Below are 13,324 nucleotides of genomic sequence, written 5' to 3' on the forward strand. Positions count from 1 at the left end.
GTTATTTTATTTTATTTTATTAGTCAGGTTCACAGTTTTACTACTTCCTATATCATTTTATTATTTTTAACATGTTCATTATTATTTCACTTTGTGCCGGTATCATTTGTTTTTATTTGTGTCTTATTTTCACAAGTAGCATTTTTTTATTTATTTGTTGTTGGTTTAATCTTTCTACTTATAGGTTTTAGCCTGCCTCTGGTGTTGCCTCACTTATGGGAGTGTGTCCTCCGTTCCTGGTTTGAGTATGTGTGTGTTTTGGGGGTTTTTGTTGTTTGTTTTTGTTGTTTTGTTATTTTGTTGTTTTCCTACAGGATAAATCCAGTCGACTTCAAATTATGTGTGTCCAATCCTAACGTCTTCATGATTAAAAGTTACCAAAGGTCCATGCAAAACTTTTATGGTTTTCCCGTACAATTTTGATGTCTCGCCATGAAACAGGACATTCTTGTAACTTTGACATGTCCAGCAGCCCACTCCAGCGCAGAAACGTGCCACAGCCCGCTCCAGCGTACGGACATGTCCAAGTGCTCGCTCCAGCGTGGAAATGTCCGGCAGCCCACTCCAGCACGGACATGTCCTACAGCCCGCTCCAGTGAGCAAACATGTCCTACAGCCCGCTCCAGCGTGCAGGAACATGTCCTACAGCCCACTCCAGCATGCAAACATGTCCAACAGCCCACTCCAGCAAGCAGACATGTCCGACAGCCTGCTCCAGCGAGCAGACATGTCCAACAGTCCGCTCCAGCGAGGATGTGTCCCACAGCCCACTCCTGCACGCGGACATGTCCGACAGCCCGCTCCAGCGAGCGGACATGTCCAATAGCCCACTCCAGTGTGCAAACATGTCCTACAGCCCGCTCCAGCGCAACATCACTGGCAGACCGGTTCGGATCCGGACCAAAACTTTGTCCTATCTGACCTGTGGTCAAGTTGTAATAAAATTTAAGAATGAAAACAATAGTTTTTAAGGAGCAGTGCTGAGCAATTAATCGAAAAATAATCGAAATCGACATTCAGAACCTATAACCGACATAATCTTGCCCATGTTGGGTATTTTGGTTATTTAAAGTTGTTATTTGTTGTTATTTATTCTTAAGTTTCTCATTGCCTTCTTCTCATGTTTTTGACAGTAATCAAACTAATTTCTGCAGGTTTCAAAAGGGTTAATTAGTGATTTTAGAGCTGTCTGTAGCTTTTATATTTAGCATAGAGTGATATGAATATTCTTTTCTTACTGTAGAAACAAAGAAAGAGAATAAACATTTTGTAAATGTCAAACTGTTCCTTTAGGCTGGTTCATACACTTCCATTTATGCATGTGTGTGTGGGTGTCAGCTACAGGGGTGTTTTGTACAGAGTTACATAACTGCATGTATTCTAATCCGCATACATCCTCTGTCACACATTGTACTGTCTCGTGAGCACCAGTCATCTTATTTTACTGTCATGTACACACACACACATGCTTGCTCACACACACAGACATGTTTTCATCACTTTGGTGGACATTATGTTATTTTACAACCATTTCCTGAAGCCTCACATTGACCAATATCTGCATAATCAACATAGTCTCACCCCCAACTCATCAAATACCAATATTTGGTTAGTGGCCCTACATGTCAAAATCATAAACTGTATAAATAATGGATGCAGCTGCAGTGCTTCTCACACCGGTGCTGAACGGTGCTTCTGTGCATTGGTATTTGACGCAGACAGCCACTGACCACGTATCGGTATTTGATGAGTTGGCAGGGACACTGGGTTGACGTAGGTCTAAGGCCAACCCAATGAGAATGGCCGGACTCAAAAAAGGAAAAAGTCTTTCCTTTGTGTTTTTAAAATAATCTGCATTCATATGACATTGTGAGAACAATCCTCGTGTACACAGATCCGCAAAAACAACCAAAAACACTGTAGTATGCATGCCAGGCCCATAGCTGGCGGCGTAACTCTGTAATGAGACATCGTAGAGGAACACCATGTGCAAAGTGTTTTGTGACATCGTCTTTCCCACCAGATCTACATATTGCCAGTTTACACAATGACAGAAGGGGTTGCATTTGCAAAAGATTACACTACAGAACCCGATTTCAAAAGTTTGTGTTTTTAGGCCTCCAAAACACCATTGCATGTGAACGAAAGGCCAAAATGCAACAAAAGCTCATTTCATGCAAGACCCATTGTTCCCAAACTGCCCCTAAACATAACTTTACTTAAACCTGGCTTTGCTCTGACTTTAAACAAAGTCGCCACCCTAATTAAAGGGACTTCTTGTCTCTAAACACAGTCCCCACAATGTGACTGTGTAAACAGATTAATGTCCCCACAACATGGGTAAAACACAAGCATACACACACATTTGCTTGTGTACAACACCAGTCAAGTGATGCTGAGTGAAATTAGTACGATGTTCCCGCAGTCACTCATGGCGACCGCAAAAATAAGTGCTCCCCCCTCTATTTACATGAAGCTGACACAATAACATCGCAATGCACTTTGAGCCAGACGAGAAAACAATCAGTGCTGCAAACTCGAGTGTGTGGGTGTGTTTTTGCAGGACTGCAATAGCACATCATCAGTAGGATAAAACTAACCATTATCAAAAGGTCTAAACCCAGCTCATGTTTCCAGTTAATGGGTAAACAATCCAACACAGAGAATTCTGCTTCAGCACCCAAAGCCAATTATCTCTGTGCTAACTTTTCTGACATCTCCTGTTTAACACTTTGAAACTTAAGCATGGGCAAATGGGCTTGATTTCTTTCATAAACATGGGAAGAAGCCAATGAGCAACTGAACAGGAAATGGGACAAAATTAGCAAGAAATTAGAAAAAAAAAGCATAAAGTGAGACAAGAAAATAACCTTAAGAAAGTGTGAATTCTGTTGCATAAATTTAAATATATTTTTGTAAAAAGTATTAATGCATTTTAGGGATAATATCAAATAATCTCCCCATAGCTAATTTTCATTAATATTCTCTGGTTTCATTGGCGTATATGTTTGTAAAAGGCAACTAAATGTAGCACAACAAAATGGATGTGTTTGATGCCTTAAAAACAAAAAGACCTGATTTTTGCAGTAATAATACAAGATTTCTCACTTTTTCCTCACTTCAGTAAACATCACAACTGGAACAAATACTCTTAAGACCACCTGGACCTGTATTTACAGAGTGACTGAGCATAAAGGTCAAACTAATGACAAATAAAGCTGTGTACTCTCACTTCATTCTCCTAAATAACACAACTGTTTTCTCCTCCCTTATTTCAAACACCTCCAAACACAGATATATCCCTCCTCTTCTATCCCAGGTCTGTTCTCAGCCTCCTTTTGACAAATCACCACATTAAATGTGGCCATTTTTAGGCGCACCACACTTCCCTCTGCTTATTGGTTTCAGATAAAACCGCAATATTTCCATTCATCTATTTCCTTTTGTCGATGCTATTTGTCCGTGCACAGGCCACACACACACTCACGCAAAAACGTGCACGATTACACCCACACACACTCCTCTCTCTCTCCTTGGTCGTTAATAATGTACTGATGGCAATACTGCGGTTACTGACCCATAGCCAGCCCATTAATCAAACAATACAACTAGCATATGATCACAATAAATATGCTGTGGATGAATGTGTTGCAGTCAGGAGGAGAGACCCCACGCTTCCCAGAAGATGAGAGCAGAAGGACAAATGTGATAGAAAACAGATAAGATGAAGCCGAGGTATTTACACAAGCAATTTATTCTTCCTGTGAAAATCTGTTTTGATAAGCGGAGCACACTTAGACAGGCGTGTCATCCACACAAAACCACACAGCCCTGTGTTACTGTTTAACATGCATCGTCATTTAAACATATCTTTGTTTCCTAATTAGCTGTACAGATAATGTCCGCTCATTTAGCATTTGATTGATTGTTCTGTATTTGATATATAAGTAGTTGGGTAACCATCACAAGAGGCTGAGCTGCTGGTTAGGGAAGAGGCTCAGGAGGAACATGACAGTGGTGGAGTTCTGATCTCTAGTGGCAAAGGGATGAAACTACAGTAGAATAATAATATAATAATAAAATATATTAAGTGATATATATATATATATATATATATATATATATATATTATTATATTATTTTTTATTTATTCTAGAATTATATTAATTTTTCTCAATGTTTTTCCCTATTTAAAAAAAAATCATAGGAACTTCATAGGAAATTACCTTAAAATAAATAATAAACAACAACAACAAAAAACAAAAAACAAAAACAATATATTCAAAAAATAAATTTTGAAAAAAAAACACTTACTTACTTGTTTATATCCCTCAGTGTTTAAGTTTAAAATTTTGTCTTAAATTTTGATTTATCTTTTAATTGTAAATGATTTTGTAATTCATTTAGCCTTTCATATCTTTTCTCTTTACTCTTTTATTGTAAATCTGTATCCTTTTTTATGTCTTATATTTTTTTGATAAGTAAAGCATTTGAATTTGTTGTATGTTTTATTTGCTATACAAATTAGGCTGCCTTGCATGGCCTACTACTTCTCTTCTTGACAATTTGTGCTTTATATAATTACTGTTTTTTTCAATAAAGTTGAATTTTTAAAAATAAAATAAAAATAATAACTAAATAAATAAATAAATGATTGTAGCTTTAAATAAAGAAACAAAAAAAAACAACCTTTAACAAGAAATAAAACCGACTTTAATTTGTGAACAGCACTTTGAAAAGGCGTTATTTCCTGCCACGTAACGGCGCATGCGCATCACCCTGCTAACGTTTGGCGACGTGTACCCGGCGGTGCCCGGTGACTGGAAGTGTTCGGGTATCTCACCTTTACGGGACAACAAACTGCCGTTAAAACCCAAAAAGCCTTAGAAGAGCGAAGCCATGGGAGGCGCGCAGAGTGTGGAGATCCCGGGAGGAGGCTCCGAGGGCTACCACGTCCTCCGGGTGAGTTTTTAGCTGCTGTAGCCGCCTGTTAGCAGTTAGCTTAGCTCCGGGTCAGAGGCGGTGGATCCCCGGCTCTGTTTATCAACGCGAGGCCGAGGATGAGTGCTGCGGCCTCCGTCTGTAAAACACTAACACCGTGTCAGAAAAACGTCGTGCATGTTTGACTTGTGTCACGTTCGTTTGTCGTTGTGTTTTCCGTTTGTCTCTGTCTGCTAGCTGGTTAAAGATGCTAACCAAAGCTACGTAGCTACAGTGAATGACAGCTGCCAAGCTGGTTCTGTTAGTGCATCCGTTTTCGGACATGTCACCCTGCAGAGTGATTTTTCTCCGTTGTTGTGCAAAAATGTGGATTAATTTGGCTCTAGTAGCAAGCTGGCACCGGATAGATAATGTCAGTCGTCCTACTGCAACCATTCAAACTTGAATAATCAGAAGCTTTAAGCGGTAGTTGCTAGATGCTCAAGCAGGTTGAGATTTACCAGTTGGATTAGGTCACAAATTTTAATATCTGGGATTTGAGTGTGCGGAGATTATTCATGATTATGTGACACCAAAGTATCAGTCACATGTGAAAGATGTTGTCAAATTAGTTGAATGTGCTCTCTACTACTGACATTAGTACCGTCTGATTATATGACACCAGAGCGTCCACTTTTACCCCTTTTCACCCCAAATTATGTCCCCAAAGGTAAACTTTGCTGATATATATATATATATATAGTAAGATAAAGATTTCCGTCTGTTTATCTCACTTCAGTCATTTAAATTGTAAATTACAAATACAAATTGTATCTTATGGACTGAAAAAGCAATTGATTTTAATATTCTGGTAGGCTACCTAAAGTAACATTTGTTTTTGTAATATTAATTATAAAATAAGAAGATGGATATTTGGCACCCATGTTTAGATAGACTATTGCTATGCTAAAATATTGCATAACTGTACTGTACCACTTTTTTCTCCCTACCCCCAATAAACAAGGTGATGTGTTGAGTTTTTTAGTATATAATTTTAGGAATAGTACTAATATATAACACATAACTGTATTTGTAATTATCACAGACCCTGTTATAGTGCCAATAGAGATGAAATTTCTATTCACATCGTAGGATATGGTGTAATACCTGTGGTTTGGATATATGTACACTTATGAACATTTGAAGTTACTTTGTGCATTTGTATGCAGAGAGTAAAAATCCTGAAGGTACGACTGTCGACGCTGTCAAAAATACAGACCCTCCTCTTCCTAGTCACTAATACAGAGATGCTGGTCAGTCTCTAGTGACATGGTTGGAAAAAACAGCTGTAGAGTACGGATACTTTCGTCTAATTCTGTGAATTACATGTTTATTGAGACCAACATAGAGTCTGATTTTTGGAACAATGCGAAAGTTAACCGAGAGGGTTGTGTTATTGTTTATTTTTTTAAAAACACAAATACAGTCAGGTATCGTAAACCCTGGTGAAATGTCAAAAAGGTATGAAAAATATCGACTTTGCCCAAATCTAGCACAGAGTATCACGGATACTTTTCATTTACAAGAAGTTCTTTCAAATGCAGACAGTGTGCAGTCCAGCAGCAGCTCATGCTTCTGCTCATTTTTGTGCAGGTTCAGGAGAATTCGCCTGGACACCGCGCAGGACTGGAGCCTTTCTTTGACTTTATCGTCTCCATCAACAACACCAGACTGGTAAGGAAAGCCAGCAACATCTAAGTAGGATCAAATACAAGTCACACCAGACTGCACGTGTCATGGTTGCCCTTCCTCTCCTTTTGTGCAGAACAAGGACAATGACACCTTGAAAGACTTGCTCAAAGCCAGTGTGGAGAAACCAGTTAAGATGCTGGTTTATTCCTCAAAGACCCTGGAGCTGCGAGAGTCCACCGTCACACCCAGCAACCTGTGGGGAGGACAGGGCTTGCTCGGCGTCTCCATTCGTTTCTGCAGCTTTGAAGGAGCCAATGAAAACGTTTGGCATGTGCTGGTAAGTAGCCCTGGATGCTAGTCTGACGGCCAGACTCCAAACTCTATAATCGCTCATGAGAAAAATACCCAATATAGAGGGTAATTAATATATTGTGTCAGGATATATTTTTCTTAATGAAATAACACCCAAATGTATATTTTAATATGCTTAATTAGACTTTTTTTTAGGTTTATATATTTTTTTGGATCTGCCATCGAGTCATATTATTTTATGTATGTCGGTTCTTTAGCCTGTTTTTTTAAAAAGTTTCACATTATTTTAATGGGGGCTCCATTTAAGTCCTACAGACCCTCTGTCTCTCCCTGCACTGCGTTTCTTTGTAATTTCAAGTTGTAAACAATGCTATTTGTTGAAGCCTCCATCGAAAAAATTTAGTTAAAAAATTTGAGAGCTATAAAACATTTTTTCAGCTAGTTATGGGTGCTGAAAGAGACAGTGTTACAATTGTCTCCCATACTTATTGACCCACAAAGCAGCGCGGTGGAGCAGAGCTCACCTGCGTCAGCCGGGAATCTGAACGATCCATCTCTGATGAAAGTTGGCGTTTTCTGTTTCTCCTCAGAATATCTTCAGAATCACTTTCTGATAAGGATTAAACTTTCGCGGCCACAAAAGTTTTACTTTTGACAGAGACAACGGTAGTTGCCAAGCAACCAAGATGAAAAAGTATCAATTTAACCGCAGCAAAATCTGTGCGATCGTTATGACAGCCTGTGCCTGAAATAAGTAAAACTGTTTACATTTTCTTTACCTTTTGTGCAATTTATATAAACAACATTTAAATGAAAATACTGGCAATTTAGTTAAAGTCTGGGACTAGCAGCACTGTAATTTTTCATTCAACAGTTCTTTGATATAAATGTGAAAACAGTCAAAATGACCGTCATCAGCGTTAATGTGCTACAGCGGCAGTTTGCAAAGTTATTCTCTATTTCTTTCCTTATCAGGAAGTGGAGCCTAATTCCCCAGCAGCTCTCGCCGGCTTGCGGCCGCACACAGACTACATCATCGGAGCCGACACTGTCATGAATGAGGTAGTTTATCAGCACTTAAGGTCCTCGTTACTGTCACTCCTGCACATTCTCCACCTGATAATGATAGTGATTGTATGGTGCCTAATTTTACCCGCCTTCTCTGCCTCCCTATCTGCAGTCAGAGGACCTGTTCTCTCTGATAGAGAGCCACGAGGGGAAGGGACTGAAGCTCTACGTGTACAACACAGACACAGATAACTGCAGAGAAGTGATCATCACACCCAACAGTGCCTGGGGAGGAGAGGGCAGGTAACAGACTTAAACACACCTGTGCCCCTCCTTGTTAGGCCTGCAGCTCAAAAGAAATATATAGAAAGTTTGCATGTGTTTTTTACATGGTGCCAAAATAAACAGCAGAGTTTTCCCAACTATTATAAGACATGGATGCGCCTAGAGCTGCTTTCACAGCGTCATGTGGTAACAGCAAGAGGCAGGTGACTTAATGAACACAGAAGTGCAAACTGTGAGCTACAGAAGCCCAAAGAGAGCGGCGGAGGAGAAAATCTAGATTTGCATTTTTAAAAATTGTACTAAACCTCATATTTGAATTAATTGATAAAATCCATTTATTGCCCAGCCCGAATATAAATACATGTTTATACTGTCATCTGTACCATCATCCTTTAGCAATTTCTTTGTATTTAATTCACAGATTCATTTATAAAATATTAGACAGGTTGATCAATTTCATCTAGTTTCACAAAACAAAACGTGGCCAGTACTCCCTCAGATATCGCAGTGTACAGATGTGGAACGATGAAGTACATGTCATCAAGAGCTCATCATCTTTAAAAAAGATTAAAAGGAAATTATCATTACATTTAATTCATGATGTAGAATACTTTCTGGATGTGTGTATATTTCCTTTTTTTACTGTGTATTTTGTTTTTTGCACTTCTTGATTTTTATTGGATTAATTTTTACTTTTTCTGGTATTTATTGTCATTTATATTTTGTTGTATTTGTGGGGTTTTCTTTTTTTTTTCTTTGTTTTTGTTTGCTGTTTTCAAGTTGGGGGGGGGTTGTGTAAGCCTCTGACACTTTTCTAAAAAAAAGAATCAACTGGGTTTTCATGCAGTTTTAACTAATTTAATGTCATTAAAAAAACAGAAAAACATACCTTTTTTTTTCCTTTTCCAGTCTTGGATGTGGGATCGGTTATGGATACCTCCACAGGATTCCCACCAGGCCTTTTGAAGAGGGCAAGAAGATCAGCTTCCCTGGAAACTCTCCCAGTGAGCCCATCAGTCCGCTGAAGGATGGATTCACTGAGGTCAGCACACACAAACATACATATTCCAGTTTTATTTAATGAATCAGCTTCACTTCAGTCCTCAGTTCAGATTCAAAACATGCTAAAAGCAAATATGAACATAATAACCACAGAAGAAATTACATTGTTTTGCCCACTGTTCTCTCTCACCGTTCACTGTGAACCCCTGAGAGCTTTAGTTTCTCGAGCTTTCTCACATCAGCCAAAACTCATCAGTATTCAGCGTGTTTGTGTGACTTTGAAAAGATTGCAAAGTTTTCTTTTGGATTTTATTCACGCTCCATGAACGCACTTTGCCTCATTGAGTATGCAGCAGCGCGGGCAGACGCACCGAGAGCGGTGTTGCTCATTACAGTTAATTGCACGTTTGGTTTGTTTGACGGCAGCATGTTTTTCTCTACCACCTCCGTGTTTTCCCTTTTAACCCCTTCAGGTCCAGCTCTCAGCAGTGACCCCTCCTTCTACTGCACCTGCTGTCCCCCCCGGCCTCGAGGATTCGCTGTCAGGCCTGTCGATCAGCACAGCCGCGCCCACCATGCCCAGTGAGCTGCAGACAGGTATTTCTGCTCTTCTACACATATCCAACACTACAACACATTAAAGGGAAGATTCACCACCTTTAATGTGATTGTTTAATCAGAGTTTATAATAAAAGCGCTCATTTGAAACCATAAATTCCTCAGTGTGTGTTATATTGATTGATGATTGATGATTTGTATGTGAGCTTCAAAATAAAGTGTAATGGGGCAGTTCGGTACGCATTTTTTTGCGTTTCCATCGTGCAAAGTTTTGGATGGTACTTTTATCACCTTTGGAGCCGTTCCCATGTGTTATCATCCCTTTGTTGGGGTACTTAGCACATAAAAGGTGGCGCTATAAACACTGCAGTGTGTTGATTTATCAGTAGAGAATAAACATTTGTGTGCTCAGGGCTGAGCTGTGGCTGATTTAACCAAGTTTCTCATACATTAAACTATAACTAGAAAATGAAATGATGTTTGCAGCCTCTAGCTGCAGCTGTAGACTGTGAAAAAAATCATTTCAGTTTTTGATATAAATTTCTTTTCAGTTTCATTCATTGGGTCGACTGCTGGCAACTTTAACCCTTTGAAACCTGGCAAATTTGGCTTGAATTATTTCAAAAGATATGGAAAAAAGAAGCCATTTAGGAAATGACCCAGAAATAAGCAAGAAATTAGTAAAAAAAAAAAAAGTACAAGAAAATTACATCAAAAAAAACAAAAAAAAAAAAAAAAAAAAGGAATAAAAGTAATTCTTTAAAAATATATCATATTTATTTTGAATATTTATAAATCTACTTATTTCTTGCATTTATGAAATAAAAAATAAAAAAAATTGAAATAAATCAAACCAATTTGCTAAGAGACCAAAGGTTTAACCACTTGAAACAGGCACCTGAATGCAGCACAAGAAAAGTTGTAGTTTTTTCTGCTTTCAACTACATACCTGATTTTAAATGTCTGCGCTGGATGCAGGAAGAACAGATTTTGCAGCTGCAAAATCAATACGGCACACACTGAGGAATGTTAATGTTAATGAAATGACGGTGGTATTTGTGATTTGGGAAAATTGTTTTTTCACAATCATTGTTTGTTATTGCAGGTTTGCCCACGGTCCCTCTGCTCCCCTCCTCCACCAGCCCCGCCCTCAGCCCCCTCACTCCGCTCAATCCTGCCACCACCGGCTTCAACCCCGCCACCACGCTACCAGGTGGGTGATTTCTCAAACGTGCTCATCCATCACTCCCGTCATCCGTCTGCTGAGTCATTGAGATCTTAACAGCAAACATTTGGGAAAAACTGTGGGTGGGCGAGGACTGGCAGCTCTTCCTCTGCAGATTTCTGTGGAAGTGCGCTCACACCCTTTCAGAAGAAAAGAGGGTATATCTGCCGAAGCTGCATTAGCCAGTATCAAGTCTTAGCTTGTGTACACAGCACACACACTTTGTTTTCTTAAGGAAAAGCTGTGACTGTCAGTAAACAAAAGTTCGCTGAAATTCAAGCAGCTTCAGCTCCTTAACCCTTCCAAACCTGAGCAACTTGGCACAAAAAAAGGCAATGAGCGGCAAAAGAAGAAATTATGCAAAAATTTGCAAGAAATTGCAAACTTGAAACTGCCAGCTGTCTGACGTCATTGTTTATTGCTGACTGACATAAAAAGCCGTTTAAAGTCTTTAGTGTCATAAAGTCATAAAGTGTGTGTGTGTGTGTGTGTGTGTGTGTGTGTGTGTGTGTGTGTGTGCAGGTCTGATGCCCCTCCCAGGTGGCTTACCTCCGCTCCCTAACTTGCCCAACCTCAACCTGCCACTCCCGGATCTCAGCGCCGTGTCACTAGCAGGCACCTTACCACCAGTCGGATCTACAGGTAAAAAACACAGCAAACACATCAGCTCCAAAATTAATCACAGAAAAAAGATTCTCACTGTTTAAGTTTTAAAAATCTGAAAATAACCGCGTCAGCCTTTTTTTTACAACAGAAGTTTTTTTTGTGTGTTTCAAACTCCACTCCATTTTACTATTTTCCACCTGATGGTGTCTTTTTTTTCTTTTTTTTAACTATGTTTGGCATTTGTAGAAATTACGTGATGTTTCCACCAGGTGCACGGTCACAGTCAGTGTTGATCGCTGAGATAACCCCTCTTCATAGCTGTAGTTTATTGAAAATAATTCATTTTTTGTGCTTTTTTTCCATCTAAAAACATCGTGGCATCATGACAAAAACCTGTCGTTTAAAGGGATAAAATTTATTTAAAAAATATAATAAATAAATAAAATAATATAAAATAAAATAATATTAATGTATAATATTTTGTTTTATTTTTAATTTTTTTCATTTCTTTCTTTTCTTTCTTTTTCCCTCCGTCTCCAACAGTCCCGCCTCTCGCCACATTCCCTAAGATCAGCGTCCCGGTCTGACCCCCTTCGCCCCGCTCCCCACCATGCTGCCCTCCCAGCTGCCTCCTCTCCTCCCTCAGGGAGTCCTCCCCCTCCTGCCCACCTCCGCCGCCGCTCCTCAAGCCTCGGTCACGGTCACGGCGGCGCCTGCGACCGAGCCCGCCGCTCCCCGCCGAGCCCCCGGCCCCCACAGAAGCGGCCCCCACGAACGCCACGGAATCACCGGCCCCCACGGAAACAACACCAACGTCGTAACGTGGGAAAATCCCGCCTGCCGTCAAAACCAAAAACACACACCCGGTTTCTCTCTTTACTTCCCGTCTGTCTTTCTCTGTGTTTTTCTATTTATTTGGCGTCGAGGGACGGGCAGACACCAGGTCACACGCGCAGGTCGGCCGTGCTCCAGGGGACGGCGAGGAGGCTCGTGTGGAGCGATGAAGGATGAAAGGATATGAAGAACGGAGGACTCAGCGACGCGTCTGTCCCAGCCGCTGCGAGGACGACGAGTGCTGCTCTTCAGTTCGTAGTTTGCTTCGACTTCTGCTGTTACAACGAAACAGAGAAACTCTCTTAGGACTTCCCCCTTTCTGATCTGTCACACTTTTTTTTATAGAAACAGCACGTTTAAAATGGGGCTGGACGATAAATCGAATTTACCGAAATACATCATGAATTCTGTATAAACTGAGAATAACTGGAAGTCCAGACGGCCAATCAGCTCTCAGTCCAGTTGTCACAAACTGAAACCCGGATCGACGACTGATTCTCGTTACGTTCGGACGACTTTTACAAACGTTTAAAGCTTAAAAATCTGAACAAATTGGTTTGATTTCTCATAAAAACACGGCAAAAAGGAAATGAGCAACTTGGCAAGAGATGTTTCAAAAGATTAAGGAAAACGGACAAGAAAATGAACTGAAAATTAATTTAAAAAATAAAATAAAAAATAGAGAGTAAGAAAAAGGAGAAAAATATATGTAATAATAATTAATAATAATAAAATACTAATTAAATTGAACTATATAAATAATTATTAAATAAGGATAAGCTGACAAGAAAATGAACCAAAAAGGAGAGTTAGACAGAGAAATATATAGAAAATTAATTGATAGTATATTGTTATAATAATTCGAATATTTATGAAAAGATT

At 39.6% G+C, this 13,324-nt stretch overlaps 1 protein-coding gene across 1 annotated transcript; it reads left to right on the forward strand.

Annotated features, from left to right (window-relative positions):
* Window positions 1-4,787: 4,787 nt before the first annotated feature.
* On the forward strand, window positions 4,788-13,106 carry LOC121951968 (Golgi reassembly-stacking protein 2-like). The gene is given in 12 exon segments (XM_042498466.1): window positions 4,788-4,962; window positions 6,574-6,654; window positions 6,746-6,949; window positions 7,900-7,986; window positions 8,105-8,235; window positions 9,127-9,259; window positions 9,693-9,816; window positions 10,883-10,990; window positions 11,525-11,644; window positions 12,152-12,181; window positions 12,184-12,343; window positions 12,345-13,106. Coding segments are annotated over 12 exon segments (1,326 nt in total). The 5' UTR covers window positions 4,788-4,899; the 3' UTR covers window positions 12,430-13,106.
* The last annotated feature ends 218 nt before the right edge of the window (window positions 13,107-13,324 follow it).

Source organism: Plectropomus leopardus, chromosome 12 (genome assembly GCF_008729295.1).
Source record: "Plectropomus leopardus isolate mb chromosome 12, YSFRI_Pleo_2.0, whole genome shotgun sequence".
Lineage (NCBI taxonomy): Eukaryota > Metazoa > Chordata > Actinopteri > Perciformes > Serranidae > Plectropomus > Plectropomus leopardus.